Raw genomic sequence first — 17781 nt, 5'->3', positions numbered from 1 at the left:
TTATACGTTAAAATAACAATAGTATAATAATAATAATAATAGCTGATTGGTTCCTTAAATATAAATGATATCTAATCTGACCAATAAGGTCACGTCGCTGCCGCAGCGTTCCTCCTCTTTTTGCATTTACGTAGTTTCCTTTCCCCCCAAATAGTTTTCTAACGCTCGTTTAAGCTCGAAGCTAGAGCGCTTGAGTGTGATTAATACTGTGTTGTCATCTTAAATGTTATCGTGTGTTTCTGTTTAAAGCGAGCAAGTGATTACACTTTTAAAAAATGACAATATAAACTATATCACCCAAACGGTATATAATCCCACTAGCGGCCTTCGGTTGAACAACAACATGCAAGCCTTATAAAACTATCCATCAGAGGACGACAGTGTCCATAGTTCAGTCAGTTTATCACAAAACCTTGCCGAATATATGTGTCAAAATATGAAAAAAATGTTACAATAAAAATGTATATATAGTATAATATCAGTATTCACAGAAATATTGATGTTCAAATGTAATCAAAATTATTTATTTCTTTTAATAACACATTAGAATCTACATCTAAACTTCAATATTCTATTTTTAGGGTTCGTTTAGCTTGTATTTTGAGTAAGCACCGATACAATAATTAACTACAATAATGTGACTCATCCTGAAATATTTAACCTTGTGTGACCTTGTATGAAGCAAAGAAAATTCATGTAAAGCAACGTGTGTTTAACCAGTCTAGAGTCTAAACAATATGAAAAAATAGTTTGACACGTGGATGGGTTATCATGAACCTTTAATAGACATTAATTACATGATATACATAGTGTTTCATTGAAACAAGAGCGTATCATTCGCAGGAATGGCCTCTTGTACATGAGGAGCTCTTCACCCCTCTCATTGATTACAGCATTTTAGTAGTAATGTAAAAGGTGTGTGTGTGTGTGTGTGTGTGTGTGTGTGTGTGTGTGCCGGGGCCGATCACAAGAAGATAGGAACCTTGTGCTCAATTTATCATTCCAAGCCAGATGAAAAGGGGCCGATCAGGGGCCCCGACACACAGAGGGACATCTAAAGCTATTTTCATATTTCAAACATGTTGAGCAAAATTGAGAAAAAAAAAAAGAATGACAGCATATATACACTTCATTTTTGTGGTATATACACATATATACAATATATATATATAAATATAGTAAAATAGATTAAATTACATTGATGTTTTTCCATAAATAACGGCTGGAGAGTAACAGGTTGGATGACACATGAGGTTTAGCTGTTGGAAGCACAGTGAGGTGTGTGTGTGTGTGTGTGTGTGTGTGTGACGGCGGTCATGTGACCTCTCCATTCACCACACTCATAACAGCTGATTAGTGGACGACACACACTCCTCTGTCTGTCAGTCTGTCTGTCTCTCGATCTGGGAATATCTTCAAGCTGCCGATGGCAAACACTGAATGGTAGTCAAAGTTGAACACTAACGCTCTCGTTTCCCCTCGGTAACAACAATCTGCCATTGCATTCTGCGGTTTACAAAGCAAAACAAATGACAAGCATACTTTGAAGCTTTAAAGTCGACATGAAATGGCAACCAACAACTCATTTACTTCATTAATGTGACGTCAGTTTTTTTGTTTTATTTTGCAATGGTTAGACAAGAATGTGCTTTTTTTTTGTTGGTTATGCGAAGGTCAAGGGAACATTCGAATTAGAATTTTACAAACATTACGGGAAAGTTACTTTTAAATGTTCCCTGAACGTTCTAAAACGAGTAGCAACATTCCAAAAATGTTACAGTCAAACTTTAAATTAACGTTTGTTTTGAAATTCATAAAGAATGTTGCATTTTGGCGTTAAGAAAAAAATGCTAGATAAATGTCCAACTAAAGCATTTATGAACGACACTATTGTTTCGAAAGATCAGAGAACTGTTCAATTAACGTCACTGGAAGGTTCTCTTAACGTTACCAGAATGAAGGTTCTGTTATAGCGTTTGTTCTGCAAACATTTCCTGTTAGCTGCGTCTCATGTTGACCGTAAAGCGCCCATCGCTGTCATCTGGGTTCAAATAAGTTACAGTAAATTCACTCAGCCGTTCCTGTCTGAAATCAACAACTACAAATCAACATTTGTTCATTAGTAGATCTACACGACAGGTAAAGGTGACTCAAGTAGTACAGTATAAATGGCATCGTAACGAATGCGTTTAAAGCACAGCCAAAATGTGCGAAGTTACAGTTTTTTCACATTTGCTGAAAAAGAGATAGGTGCTTTTCTACATACAAACACCGATATTTTTTGGCAAAGGTACAAACGGATCGGACACGCATCTGCAGGCGACGCTCCGCTCAGTGTTGATCGTGAAATCAGTTTTGGTTGCGAGTACAAAACGTCTAACCTGAATACGGAGAATGATGCACGTGTTCCTGTGCGACGTACCACCGAAAACTCAGCTGTACCGGAAGAACAACACAACAAAAAAGAAAAGCAAATCGACGAAAAAAAGAAGCACAACAATATGAGTGGATCACCATCTGTGTGGCCTAACAGCATACTGTACAAAGTTCAGGACATTCTCTCAGAATGGGATGTTTGTCTTTGCTCTGCGCTGGAAATAGAGCAGCTTCTTCTAGTTCTCAGTTGCAGAGGAAGCGGTTCGGCCCCGCCCACCTGCCTGTCAATCAGGGCTAAGACACGCCCACTAGTGGCCATCGCTGTGCTTGTCTGAAGATGTCGCATTGTGGATCCAGTCTGCGATGATCAAAGCCATGCTGCCGATCATCACCATGAATCCCACGATGAGAAACAAAGTCGCCTGGGAAGAAAGAGAGCGTGATGAGACTCGAGAACGGTCAGATCAGCATATATTACAGTATGTTTTCGTTCAGATCATGACTTACCCCCATCTTCTGGACAGAGTTCATGGACTCCTTCTTCACCAGTTTGATGTAGAAGGCCGAGGGAAGGATGAAGATCAGCATAGCAGCAGCGGATGCACCTGCACAGAGACAGATACAAACATTTTACACATTTTATTTGAATTATATATATATATATATAAATCTAAAAAAATTGTGCTGTCAATCAATTAATCACAATTAATGACATCTAAAATAAAAGTTTTTGTTTACATAATAGATCTGTGCGTATGGTTTATGTTTGTATATTAAATATATAATATAAATCATATGAATATAAATATACAATCAATAAACAAATTCAAACTATTAATTATAAAAACACTAATAAACTAAATCAAAATATTTAAAACCTGTTAGAAAATGTAAAAAAAAAATTCTATAATTATTTTTTCACTTTGTTGACAAGGTAACGTTTGTGATTTTTGTTTCCCAAAAAGTATATTGACGTATTTTTAAAAAGATAAAAACTAATAGAAATGACAAAAACACAACAAAATGACAAAATCAGAAGATATAAAAATAAAAACAAATTCTGAATATGAATAAAAACTATAAAAGTATATTAATGATGATAACATTTTATAATGCAGTTCAGAGGTTGCATTTCAATGTTAAAAAGAAAGTGGGAATATTGAAAATTAATACAAAATAAACTTGAGTCACAATATAAAACATGACATTCTAATAATACTGGCACAAACTCGATGATATCACTTCCTGTGTCACACCTACCGATGAATCCGAAAATGTCTCTGATGGTGGGAACGAAGATGACCAGGATGTTGACGCAGACGAGCAGAGCAACAGTGATGCAGATGTGCCGCGGCCAGCTGAACTCTTTAGAGGCGCCCAGCAGCTGGTTGAATGAGGTTCGGATCTGAAACGTTACAAAAAACACGTTCAGTCACCACTTCTGCAATGTGTCCGAACATGCCCAGGCTTCTAAATGATATATACTCACTGGGAAGAGAACCACAGGCACAGTCAGCGTCACAGCGGTCAGGACGGCCAAGCGCACGATCAGGAGAACCACGTCAAAGTTGTAGACCTTTGAGTAAGTGTGCAGGAGCTCGGGTTCAACGGCCTCTGTGGGATACAGACAACACAGTCTTTAGACTTACTAGAGAAAAGAAGTGTTACTGCAGTTCATTGAGATTATATCCCAGTTAATAAAGCATTCGTCAAAGTTATCTGGTCGTTAATGTTCTCAAAACCTTTGCACTAAAATATTATCGATGCATTGTTGTTGTTTTTTTTTGTTCTTTTAACATTAATAAAATGTAAAGGTTAGAGTGTTAGAATGTTCAGAGAGCATTTAAAAGTAACATTCAAACAGCCGTTTTCCAAATTATCAAATGGATTTTGCATTTTTGATAGATACAGTTTTTATTAACCGTTTCTTTAAAACAAAAATTATATTTAGTAAAAAAAAAAAAAAATATATATATATATATATATATATATATATATATATATATATATATATATATATATATATATATATATATATATTTAAAAAATTATAACTATTTTCATTTGAAAGATTTACAAATTTTTTTTTCTATTGTTTTTTTTTTTTAGATGCAGTTTTAGTTATTTTGGTACTTCAGTTTTTTTAAGGAAAGGTTTTATTTGCCCTGTGGTGAACAAATCGGCTGTAACTTCGTCCTGACCATCAAACAAAGCAACCCGCAAAAATGCTTATTTTCCCTTCTCCGAGTCTGAGAAGTCCCTGCGTTGCGTAACGTTTCCTGTCTATCAGGGAGACGTAAAAACACCAAACACGATGTTCTATTCCTGCAAACAGCTGAACGCCTCTGACACTTTCCCAAAACTTGCGAAAGCGACCGGAGCCGAGGAGAGATTGGATGCTGGCTTTCTGCCGCTTCAATCCGGTGCTCTCAAACAGACACACCTCCGTCTAAAACAAACACTCCCTCACTGTATATTTCACCCTGGCATTGGACTATACAATGTGTCGTAACGTGTTTGGAAGGCTTCGATGTGGCCTCGCGCCTGCGTTGTCCTTACCGTTGAAGGTCAGATATCCGAAGAGAGCAGCCAGCAGATACATGACAAACATTCCCAGGAACGAGACATTTGCAACGTTCTGCATCTTTCTTCTGGAACGGCTGCGCATACAAAGCCAGAGAAAGAGTTAGCTTGTGCATCATGTGTCACTTAAGTACTTTATAATGACGCGTTAAAGCCACTCACTCTTTGAGCTCCTCATACATGGGCAGAATAGCCGGGTGGCACACAAACGCGAAGGTCAGGATGGGCACTGCATACACAGTCTAAGACACAACGATAAAGTTAGATCATCACACACTCCTTTTATTCCAATGTAAATTTCTGAATGCAAATATCCGGTTTATACCTGTGAATTGAAGACAAAGTACTTGGGCTTGCAGCACTCTTCATCGGTAGTGTTAACCTGCGGCTGAGAGACGTTCACTGTGATGTTAATGGAGTTCTCCAGGAACGGACAGGGGATCTGGAACTTCTTGTAGATCACCTGAAGAACAACAGCGGCAGGGAACGTCTCGTCAGACTAACAATAGCGGCTGGAAAGACACTCTCGCTTGCATTTGCATGTTTATTTCCATGCTAAACAAGAGCAATCTAAGGCGGATGTCTCAATACTCACCACAATCAGGAAGAACACCATGCATAACAAGGAGAAACCACTAGTGTACCCCAGATAGCCTGAAACACAAACCATGAGGATCAGCATTTATGTTTTATATATCATTTTTCTAAAACTGTATTACATTTATTTATATATATATTCAAAGACAATTCAAGCTTTGTAATCATGATAATTGTATGTTTTATATTTTAATAGTAATAGTAATCATATTGTACTACTTTCACGTACAATTGTATAAATAATTTAATTTATATTTTTCTATTTCTATTTTCTATTTTTTCTATTTTATTTAATAGTCTAAAAAAGTATACAAAGCATATAGTACAGTATATTATGTTTTTACGATACACTTTCTGTGTGTAAAATATAGCGGTATTACTTATTTAATGCCACTTTATTTTATTTTCTATTCATTTGAGAAGACTTACCCAGGTTTTTAAGCAGCGAGAGCGGCAGTATGATAGCCAAAGTGACGATCAGCACCAGATAATCTCCGTTAGTGTACCACGCGCTGGGAAAAAAACACCACAGACGTCGATATTAGCACGCTGAGGAAACGACACGCAGCTGTTCTGCAAGACCCTGCTTCACAAACACAAAGCTCCAGAGCGCGTTTCGCTTTTGCCGCGTGGCTCTGTAGGGGCCTAAATCTTTAATGTCAGTGTTTGTTGCATTAGGTCACTGTCACAAAGCTCTCAATCGACGTCTTTGAGCAGACGTTCAGACCCCCCCGAACGGACAGCTGTACAATGAAGCGCTCACACTGTTCTACACAGAGCTGGAAAACATTCCAGTACAACAACAACAAGAACATCGGCCTGTCCTCGCACAGCTCCGGACGGCATCTAAGAGCCAATCGATGAAGAAATCTTACTTGTTGTTAGAGTCCAAGAAGGCCTTAATGACGATGGGCAGTTCGTACTTCACGATGTAGAGGTAGCTTGCCATAGCTGGGATTAAAAGAGAGTTTAAAAAAAAAATATTTAGTGCATTGAAACAAACCAAAATGTCTGGGTTTAGGTTAAAAAAACGTTGTGAAATGTAGTTTACTTGTTTAGTGATTATAATGTTGTTTAAGGTTTAAGGATAATTTGATTATGTGTTAATTAAACGTTTATTTTAAAATGTTAGAACATTATTTACATACGTTACAAAAACATTTATTGCATCAACTTTATTATCACGTGATTTAAGTTTTAATATACAAAGAATATTAAATGTTCTTTTTTTTTCTGATGCATTTATAATGTTATCTAAAGATTTCTTCTTTTTACTTAAATGTAACTATCTTTTATATTTTAAACTGTTAAAATGTCCGGTTATTATAAACCTTATTTTTACCCAAAATGCATTAAGTGATTCTTTAATTTTTTTTTATATTACAAAACTTTAAAAATGTCTCGTTTTCTTGTCGTGATTAAAGGTTACAAAAACATTTCTTAGATTGTTCCTCAACTACAAATGAACTCGGAGCTCGTATACTGAATATTGATAAAGTTGCAAGAATGATTCATAAACGCTCCTTTGAGAACGTTCCTTATGAGCTGGATTCACATTGCTATTCGTACCTCCGAAGTTCTGCATGGTGATAGAGCAGGACGCTGCCAGTTTGCCGGGAATCCCGAAGGCCTTGTACCCCAGCTGTTCATACACCAGAGAACCTGGACAGAGGGGGCAGAGCATTAAAACTCATACTTGTCACGGTTAAAAATAGACATAGACGCGCAGAAAGAAGCTAACCTCCTTCGTTGGCTGTTTTAAGCAGCAAATGGACTGAGTAGAGAGAGAAAATGGCAACGGCGACCAGCAGCATCCTGCAGGAGTGAACAAAACACTTTGAATTATTAAAATCGCTCTCAAACTCTTGCATAACCACCAAAAGTTAATGTCAACACGAGGTATTTTCACACGGAAAACAGTACTTTCAATGGAGACAAAGCGTGAACAGAAAGCCCAGGAATATGCATTAGGGAAAACGGAAAGACTTCCGGTGCTAGACAAAACGACCTCAAGCACTCGCCTGCCTGACAACTGGACTTAATTGACCGTCTAACACACATGTGTTCATAACTGAGGGCGGTGACTATGGATTAGACGTGATTATATTCTCACACACTCATTCATCCCACTGTCTGGAGCAGGCTTGATCCCGTTATAACCTGCGCGACCTTCAGTAGATTTCCACTTCACATGCCCGGAGCTGACGGTCACACCTTTGCTATTTAACACAATCCTCAAGGTTTTCTTTAATGCACTGACTCAAACACCGGATTAAAACCGTTAGGACTTTACTGTGCATCCCATTTCAGTTGCGTAAGGAATCATTCGTGTCATTTATTGACGGATTCCTGGAGATCTGGCAACCGGATAGCAACACATTTACATAACCGGCAGAAACTCCTCTATCTCCCGATTAACACGGCTTTGTTTGTAAACACTAAGACGAAGCACGACTTGCGTTCATTTTCTTGACCAGAGCCGAAGCGACTGACTCAGATCAGCTGCAGCAGATTTACACCAAACTGAATCTGGGGCAAATTGCTGTGCTCATTAACGCCACTAATTATCCTAATCGGGTAAATCGTGGACATTTCTGCACATTGTGTTCACAGATTACAAAAACCCTAAACTCACGGCTAACTCTGGAAACATGGGGGTTTTTTTGCCTCTGCTCATGCAACTTTTTAAAACAGGTGTTTTTGGCATTACGCGTATATATACTCACACAAACATGGCAATGCCAGTGTTGGCCATGGCGTAGGAAAGTCCCAGGATTCCACTTCCCATGATGGCATTGCCCAAGTTAAACACCGACATCCCGAACGATGCCGAACCCGGGCTCTGGAAAAACAGGCACGGTGAGATTCATGCGTGAGTCGGCAGCATCTACTAAAACCTCTCAGACCAGACCGACCACTTACATATTCAGCTTCATATTTCTTTTTGCCCAGCTGATGATCGGGGAGGAAGTTCTGGCTTTCCGCGTCCACGTCTGTGTATTGAATCCTGCAGCCATATGATCAGTGCGTTAGATCGACTTAAGAGCAGATTTATCAGCTAAGAGCGGAGCGGGTCTTACCCGTTGAGGGGGACTTTGGAGGCACAGTCCTGATAACTGGTGTACTCGTTGCTGTTGGAACTGCAGCTGTCCATGTCCGGAGCGATGTTAAAACTACTCATCTTTGTGTTTGCAGTGGCTTTGCTCATCCTGTAATGTAAAACAAGTTTATTAGTTTAATACGACCCCGAGGAAAAAAGCATTTCGCCTTGAATTAGTAAACCGAAACATTTAAAAACACATCTTCGTCGTAGCCTAGTTATAACTCGGGCAGAATCAGAACCAAACTGGTGATTTGAAAGTCCATCGCATGTCCCAAAAATCTTTTGAAAAGTGCATCTTCGAGCATTGAGCCACGCCTCGGCTCCACAAGCAGGCGTCGGGTCATGTGACCCAAAATATGACGTTATCGAATGTTTATTTTTTAATACTCTAATAATAATGAAATGTCCGGATTTCTTGTTTTGAATGCAACGTTATTTAAAAGAAGAATCTTGAAACGCGACCCGTCGAGGACAAACGATGCCTGGAGCGTTGTGTGAATTAAATCATTGTTGTATTTTCAGGGGTATTGTTTGTAAAACCATTAAACGCTCAAACTCCTTACCCTGCGAGGATAGATTAGTAAGGATAGAAACGTCAGCTCTTGTTCTGCTTCTCAAGCAAGAAACATTTTGTGCTTTAAGTATATTAGTTAAATATTATCTAAACAAAGATTTGCACATTAATCAAAATTTTCTTGAAGCCATTATAACACTGGTATAGGCCTGCTGCATTCTGTGCATGACATCTAAATATAAGGGATTATTCATCTAGATCAATTTAAGCATTTTTTCCATGTTGAAATAGACTTTGTGAACTCCTCGCTGTAGGAGCTGCTGCTGTCCATGTCTGGAGCGACTTCAAAACGTCTAATCTTTTTATTTGCAGGGGCTTTGTCTGTTCTGTGTGGTAAAACAATGGAATATTGACTCCTCATTATGCATGCGTTTAGATTTAGCTTGATAACCTGGTGAGACCACAAACAGCATTGCAGAGCCATCTTTACATAAGAGGAAACAATGGCGTGTGCAGGAAGATATTAGAGCGAGTTACTGTAAGTTCCTCAAGCGGGAAACATTTTTGCATGTTAAGATTATTAGTTAAACATTTCCCAAAGAAGAATTTAAACACATTTTCCCTCTGCTGTGCTCATGCAAATATGCCACGCTAACACGTGTTCGTTGCTTCATAAAGCAGAAATTAAAGCGTTGTTTGACAGTCGATCGCCTGAAATCTTTGAAGCATCGCCAATGCGCGCTCCCGCGGCTTCGCTCAACGGAGCCGCGCCTCAGCTCCGCAAACCGGGGATCGGGTCACGTGACCCACCGAGAGCTGAGTGGAAAATTACAAACCGGCACCGACAACAGACCAGCACGCGCTGCATCCACCGCATCGTCATCAAGTATTAATACCAGCGTCTCATCGGTCTATATTTATATATTCGGATCAAAACGACCGAACACAGCCTATTAAGGTGCTCATTCGTGCTGGCTAACTCGTTTCACGTATTTAATCTGATATTCTGATGACCGTTTTAGGAAAGTGAAGTAGTACATTTCCATTGAATCCCCCAAGCCGCGCGAATCATCGTAGCCTATAACTTCAAATAATTATTAACGTTGATAAAATAAAGGAAAATTGAGACGCTCGGTGTTTGTGAAGCAGACGCCCCCGCGTTTATCATCAACTACCGGAAAGATCAAACTACGCCAATAAAACCCTTTGAATCACCTCAGTTGATATATCTAGCTTTTGACAACGTCTTCTAAAATATCGATATTTAAAACCACTGATACGTAAGCAGGAGTGTGTTTGATGAACAAACGCATCCTTTTGAAGGGGTGTGTGGAAATAAGATGATGAAACACGAGTGAGTCACGGCTCAAGACAGACCGGCCCGAAATTAATATTAAAACCCCGACAAAAAAAACAACAACAACACAAAAACAATAAATTAAACAGTGCGATCGGGTTAAAACCGGGTCGGGGAATCCTAACTGTTCTGAAACGTTCAATAATGTCAAACCGGGGTGAGATCTTACCTCAATGATAAAAAAAGACAAATCCGTTTCTTCAGCAATACCGTGAATGGAAAAAAAATGACCAAACCCTTCCAGTCGTGAAGAATGTTCCAGTGATCAATTACAAAACCGATAACGACTGATCCGTCAAAAAACGTACCGCGACGAAACAATAAATAAATACACCGAGGTTATTAAAGTATGTTAATCATAAATAGATACACCGTAATACTTATAGACCCTAATCTGTAGCATTAATAGCAGGTTAATGTTGAAGATGAACGGATGTCCTCTGGGCGCGTCCGGTATCACAGTCGTGTTCGGGATGCTGCTGTGGTCGGTTTATATTCCGCCGGTCGCATTGCATCAGCCGTGAACAGTCGGGGTGGAGCCTCTGACGCGATTGTATACAAACAGACCTGCCTTGACCCAGACGAAGAGAGACTCTCCCAGCCTCACGAAGGCGTTCACCGACTGCCTCCCGCTCGCGAGAAATACAGCTAACAGACGAACGCTTTCATATCAGAGCTGTGTCTCCTGGACAGCACTGAGAGCAAGGGGACGTTTTCCTGAGTAAAGAACAGAGTAATCTATTAAAAAAATATATATATATATATATATATATATATATATATATACACACACACACACACACACACACACACATATATATGTATATTTATATGGTTCCATGGAGAACATATTTTCCATGCCACAAAAGCCACTGAAAAGTTGACCAAAAATGGCTTTTCTATGCATCAGTGTGAACATTTGTCTTTTTTCCATTTGTTTTTAAGATTTTATGACTTTTAAAGGTTCTTCGTGGCACCTGAGATTCTAATAAAGATTTATTTTTAAGGGGTTCTCAAACTGCTCATTAGGTCGGCGATCTCGATACAAACTGCAAACATTTAACATCGGAGATGTGTGTCCTAGACAGCGCTGAGAGCAAACGCAGACTTTTCTCCTGATCAAAAGAGCAGAGTAATCTCTCATTACAGGTACAGTCATCTCTAACGTCTCATCAGAGGTTCTCAATAAAAGTTCAATTGAAGAACCGTCTTGGGTTCTCCAAAGCACCTTTCAGCGACCGGTTCTTAAAAACCTTTTGAGAAGTGGAAAGGTTATGCTGTTTTAAAAATTAAGTTTTACTACAAATACGGCAAAAATATGGCGTCTTTACCCCCAAAAACCATGGCAACTACACTTTTACTACAATAAAACCATGGTTCATTTTCACAAGGGTCACGGCACCAGAAATGCCAATAAACGTATGTTTTAAAGCCTCTCCAGCTGTTTAAAAATAATTCAAAGATCAATATAGGTCAATAATATATCAGTTAAAACCCTGTTAAATTCTATAAGTCAGTATAATATATTAGTTCAAACTAAAAAATCTGAGCTTGTGGGCTCATTCATTTTATTTCTCTGTATGTAAATGAAAAACCTTTAAGTTTACTTAATATCGGCATCTAAAACATAATATTTAGGGCTTGTGTTAAACAAATTGGAGTACAGAGAACCTCAGATATAGACCACAACCCACAATGTGCCCTATTTTCAGCGAGGGCATATCATAGAGGTTGCTCGGAGGTAACAAAGTTCTCAGATATGAATTAGCAATCACCATTGTCTCAGACGTTCCTCCTAAATAAGTCCGGTAAGGTTGCTTGAGCAAAACACGTTATTTGTGTCTCCTGAGATGTCAAAGACAATGACTTTTCCATGACGGCGAATAAGATCATTGCACCTCATGACTATGAGAGGAGCTGTGAGGAACAAAAGGAGGAATTTTACAAAAAGAGGAACTTCTGAGACAACGTTAGACACAAGTGACAGATGAAACGAGTCGGGAATGAGCGCGGCCCCACGCTGGGAGAGCGCACTCGGCTTTGGGTCACGGCAGACAACGGCAGCGAGTCGAGTTTGTTGTTTCTTTCGCTCCCAGCATAACTTAAACGAATCACTCGCCTGACCACCTTCGCACAGAAGTTCCTCGTCACCCCCCGATCGGCCAAATCCCCCAGTGGAAGTGGAGCAGGGCCGTACGGGACTCCAGTCTACGGTGATTTACCCTCGGATTAAAGGCCACTGCAGCCTCTGAGCTGGAGTTCACAAAAGAACACGGATGCTGGAATGTCTGACCTATTGAAACAGGCCGTGGGGCCCCAGGCGACGCCCCGACTCCATAGGTAAGACTGGATCAACAAAAGCATTTTTCTGTCTCCACACTGTGTGAAAAACGGACGGAAGAAATCCCAGCTCTGCCTTTGAAACAAGTAGCATCCATGGAAAAATACATAGTAAAAGATGGGGGGGAACCATCAGATGCCTTCTGAAGATACAGATTTTCATTTGGTTCGTTCAGAAAACACCTGTGCAGCGTGAAGCCACCGGAATTGCTTTGGTTTCTGAACGAATGGTTTCTGAAATGTCATTTTTTGCCATATTTTAGCGAATAAATGCCAATCCATTGGACAGGTCTTGATTTATGAAGAAGCGGTCGCAAAATATTGTTAAGTGCCATATTCATTGAGCAAATGACCAATTCTGTGAATTGGCTTGATTTTTGAAGGAATGTACTTCTGTGCCATATTTCAGTGAATAAATGTGCTCGCTATTCAATGGAATTATCTTGATTTTTGAAGAAATGGTTTCTGAAATGTACCTTTCACCCATTAATAATGCAGAACAAAAGTATTTGTGTATTTCTTGGAAAACAAAAGAAGAAAGTTCAGAAGAACATTTTGAAAAAATAAGTGTAGATGACATGGATTTTAGGTTTTAGTGGAAAATACCACTCAAAGAGAAATTGAATGTTAGCAAAATGTTCTTTGCATCTGATCTGTCCAAAGAATATTTTTCCAGTGCAGTTTCAGAACATCCTGGAAAGCGTCCTGCAAACATGAGACGAGCAACAGTGTTTTGTTTCTGGAAACCAGTGCTTTTTTTCTGCGATAGCCTCCCATGAACATGTTTTGTCAGTGTTTTTCTTACGCTAGACTGGCGTTATCATGTGTCTGGATATCTTAATCAGGGCAGATCTTTCACGCTCATCCTATGGTTCTGTGTCACTTGTTTGAGGTTTTTACAGTTTACCCTCACACTGATCTTTGTAGGGTGTCTTGTCCCAGAGAGAGGTGTACTGGTGCTGAATTTCTTCCTTGGGTAAACTATCTGCCTGAAAGTGGACTAAAGGAGGCCCAAGTTTATAGAGATCCTTCTGCAAACGCTTACAGCCTCCTGAACCGGTTCACCTCTTCTTCTGAGTGCTTGGATCACAGTGAATTTTGCTGAAAAAAGCAGGTAACCAAAATGTTTACTGTGTGAAAGGGCAAGCTAAACCCATGACTTTTTCTGAGCTGCAGCTGTACTTGACAGAAACGTAAAAGTTGTTCTGCAAATACTCTGTTTACTCGTTAGTTTACCCAGGTTTGCGGTTGATTTCTGCAATTAGACTGGTCCGAATGAACCTTTTTACAATCCAATTAAAGAATCTTTTTCTTCTCTACATTCTGAAAAATAAAGGTTCTTCATGGGCACTGATGGTTCTAAAAAGAGTTTTTAACGTCTATGGAATCTTGCCATTCTACAGAATGTTCTTCATGATGAAAAAATAATCGTTCGAATTTTTAAAAATGTTCTTTGAAGTTAGAACGTTTTTGCCAAAACAAACAAGAAAAGATTGCATGTAACATTTTAGCATTCAGATTGTATGTATCACGTTTTAACTCTTATTTTTATTACTGGTATGTTTAGGAATAATAGTAACTACTTGACTTCACCCAGACTAGCTGGACCACACATTGGTTCACCAAACAGGTATCACTGACATGTAAATGTTAGTGGTCAGATGTAAATTTCGTAACCAGATGTGCTTGCAGCTTGGTTACAATCCAACAATACAATATGCTTTTAGGACTTAAAGCTACAATATATAATAATGTTGTTTAAACTTAAAAAGTGAACATTCAAAGTGCCTTAAAATGAATTCAAAATCTAAAGAAAGTTATTGTACACTATAAAAGTGGTAATGAGCAATAAAATTAGATTAAAAAAATTAAATATTACATTAATATAATAACATTTTTACTTTAATAAAAACAAGACTATTTAAAGCTACCAGTTTTAGGTTGCTATTTTTTCCAGTTTAACGCCAAACCCAAAGTTGCAGCAATCGTATGTTACGCTATATAAGTATAATTCCATTTTCAGCCTTTAACATGTTCTTTACTAGTCTGTGACTGCCTTGGAACTTCTCCCAGGTAAACTTCAGGACCGCATAGCTGACATGAAAGTGAAGTGAAGACGTAAAGGAAAACAGACGAGAAGGTTCTGGAGAATGTCTGTGGATTTCTTGATGTCGGGATCGCGGGGGTCCGTGAGAGAGAAGACATCCCGCCGGTCTCCCACAGAGCAGGGCAGAGGTCGGCTCATCCTCCCCCGGCTCCTGGCTCATTCTTATATAATCGTTTTATCCCCTCGTATTAAACAAACAGCCGCCTGCTGTCCGCACTCATGGGAACCTGCCGAGCGAGTTCCAGCTCACGCCATGCACTTCACTTCAACTTCATAATGCCCACCTGCCGCTGCTCATAACAGGCCACGCTGAGGCCATTTGGGTACTCTGTGAATTAAAATGAAACGTATGATGTGTGATTATGCTAACTGATGTAATACTGACACAGAGAATCCTCGAGAAAGAAAATAAAAGGCAGGGAAGATGATGGTCCTCTTTCTCATGGACTGTCATCACTTGTGTCTGTGTTATCATGTTTGCAATGTGTACAGCTGTGGCGGGAAGCTTCGGTGTGTTCATAACAGAGTCATCAGACCGGAAAACAAGGGCTTTTGACACAGACAGGAAGTGAAATGCACATACGCTTATCCGCATGTGAAACGCTGAAGAGGAGTTCAATGCATTTGACACTGATTGCTCTAGATGTGCCTGCATGTGTGTTTCTGAAGAACCGCGAGCCAAGTTCCACACCGAGTAAGATGAGATTGATATATTTAGATATATTTAGGTCATTGGGTTATAAGAGGTAAGCAGAGATACAGTTTAGGATCTGAGATGCTCACAATCGCATCATCAGCATCTGCGAGCGTATTCATTTCAATGTGTGAAGGTTTGAATCACTATCGTCAGACGGAGTGCTGGTTCAGGCTGGCTGATGCTGGTTCAACTGGTGGACTAAAATATAATGCAGAGTCATAGCAGGAACACTAAGGTCACGGCGGCGATTCCCAGGAAAGGCATGCAATACAAGTCCCTTTGGATAAAAGCGTCTGCCGAATGAATGAATGTAAAATGGTTTAGGCTAAGAGGCTTGAGAGAGAGAGTATCTGGTGAATGGATCATTCAGATTGTGTACGCAGCGATTCTAGTCAGGATCATCATCTTCAGCTGAACTGTTACAATAGCTGAAATGAAGCAGAATAGATATACATATTGGATAAAAACATAAACCATACAAAATGACTTCAGTTGAATAAAAACGTACAGAAATGACAGAAGCACTTAAACTAAAATACGAATATAAAAAATAAATGAAAAGGCACATAAATAAAAGAGAAAAGCACTACTGTATAAAAAAAAAATAAATAAATAAATAAATATATATATATATATATATATATATATATATATATATATATATATATATATATATATATATATATATATATATATAAAGCTTAAAAACCTAAAAAGTAATATTTAAATAGAACAAAAACTAATAAAAATGACTATTAAGCACACGGAGCACTCAAATTTAAAAGAGCTGATTTTTTTATATATTAGTATATTTATTATATATTATTTCTAATAAATATCAAATCAAAGTATATTAGATGAAAAACATAAAACTAAATTAAAACCGTTTCAGTTTGAGTTAGAGATAAAAAAAATATAATAAAATAAAAGGTAACAAACCCCAAATAGTAATATTTAAACAACAAAAACTGATAGAAATTACAAACACTTATGAATCACAAAAAATATATTAAAATTGAAACACTAAATATGAAAGAAAATGCAAGTTCAAAATAATGATGTATATAATACTAAAACAGTACTGGTCTTATTGAAGTACACCACCACCAACACAGCCAGGTTGTAACCACAATGAACCGTGACATAAGTTGAGGGAATTTTCCAGATGAACAGCAGAAATTAGGCGGTGTGAGCGGGGAGGAATACGGGCATCTTTTGATATGAAGCTTTGGGCCTGTAATCCGCTTACAGCTGAAAGAGCTCTGAATTCCTGGACCTGCAGGAGAAGCTGAGATGAACCTCTGAACGGCATCAAAACTTTCCACTAATATTGTAAAAGACAACCCGGATCCGAAGCACATGAACCCACTGACTTTAGCGAGAGGTGGGGGAACGGGATTACAGCGGGTCTCCTGGATAAACTGTTCTCACCGTACATGAGACCCATAAAACCACAGAGAAACAGGAGAGACCCTCTGTGCGTCGTAAAATCCTGCTGTGTGATGATTGTATAACGGGGACGGAGCACGATTTAATCTCCATGCCAAGCATATTCCCTTAATTCCCACAGGAAATACGGTCTGGTTATAACCGCGTCTCGTGGACTTCTTCTGTCGGTGCTCTTCACAAAGACGAATAGCTCAAATAACAATGCTCTTACAATTTCCTTTGCGAAAGCATCAGGAAGGAAGTGATGCCCTCGGAAAGAAAGAACAGCACATGCCAGAGCTCTGTGTCGCTCTGTTGACATTACATCATATTATTGACCAAACGAGATGGGCATTAATGCTCGAAACCGCCGGTCAGTGAGCTAAAGATTGAGCCTGGGAAGTTAAAATCATAAAAATCACCAATGAGATCCAGCTGTTCAACAGCAATGAAGGAAAACGACACTATTTTGTTATATGTCAACACGAAAAAATGTGAAAGAGAATATTGTATGTTGTCTCCAACATAATATATATATATGAGTCTTTATTCACCATTGCACTGAAGCCTAAACATTTATCTGGAAATGAAGTGTATTGTATCAGAAGATCTTTCTTTCTGTTATACATTAATTAAGATGAAAACAAATAGAAATTCTTTTATCTTGTGTTGTTAACAG

General features: G+C 38.8%; 1 protein-coding gene across 1 annotated transcript; it reads right to left on the bottom strand.

Annotated features, from left to right (window-relative positions):
* Positions 1-762: 762 nt before the first annotated feature.
* On the bottom strand, positions 763-11026 carry slc38a2 (solute carrier family 38 member 2). The gene is made up of 16 exons (XM_043230758.1): positions 10700-11026; positions 8637-8765; positions 8479-8563; positions 8283-8398; positions 7298-7371; positions 7126-7218; positions 6432-6507; positions 5986-6068; positions 5555-5613; positions 5285-5422; positions 5122-5201; positions 4936-5036; positions 3866-3990; positions 3637-3781; positions 2884-2981; positions 763-2798 (listed from the first exon to the last, which is right to left on the bottom strand). Exons 2-16 carry the CDS (start codon positions 8762-8764, stop codon positions 2685-2687), a joined length of 1515 nt encoding a protein of 504 aa, XP_043086693.1. The 5' UTR covers position 8765; positions 10700-11026; the 3' UTR covers positions 763-2684.
* Between the last annotated feature and the right edge of the window lie 6755 nt (positions 11027-17781).

This window comes from Puntigrus tetrazona, unplaced genomic scaffold (genome assembly GCF_018831695.1).
Source record: "Puntigrus tetrazona isolate hp1 unplaced genomic scaffold, ASM1883169v1 S000000223, whole genome shotgun sequence".
Taxonomy (NCBI): domain Eukaryota; kingdom Metazoa; phylum Chordata; class Actinopteri; order Cypriniformes; family Cyprinidae; genus Puntigrus; species Puntigrus tetrazona.
Note: the sequence above shows the minus strand (reverse complement) of the source record. Positions and strands in the feature narration are given on the sequence as shown.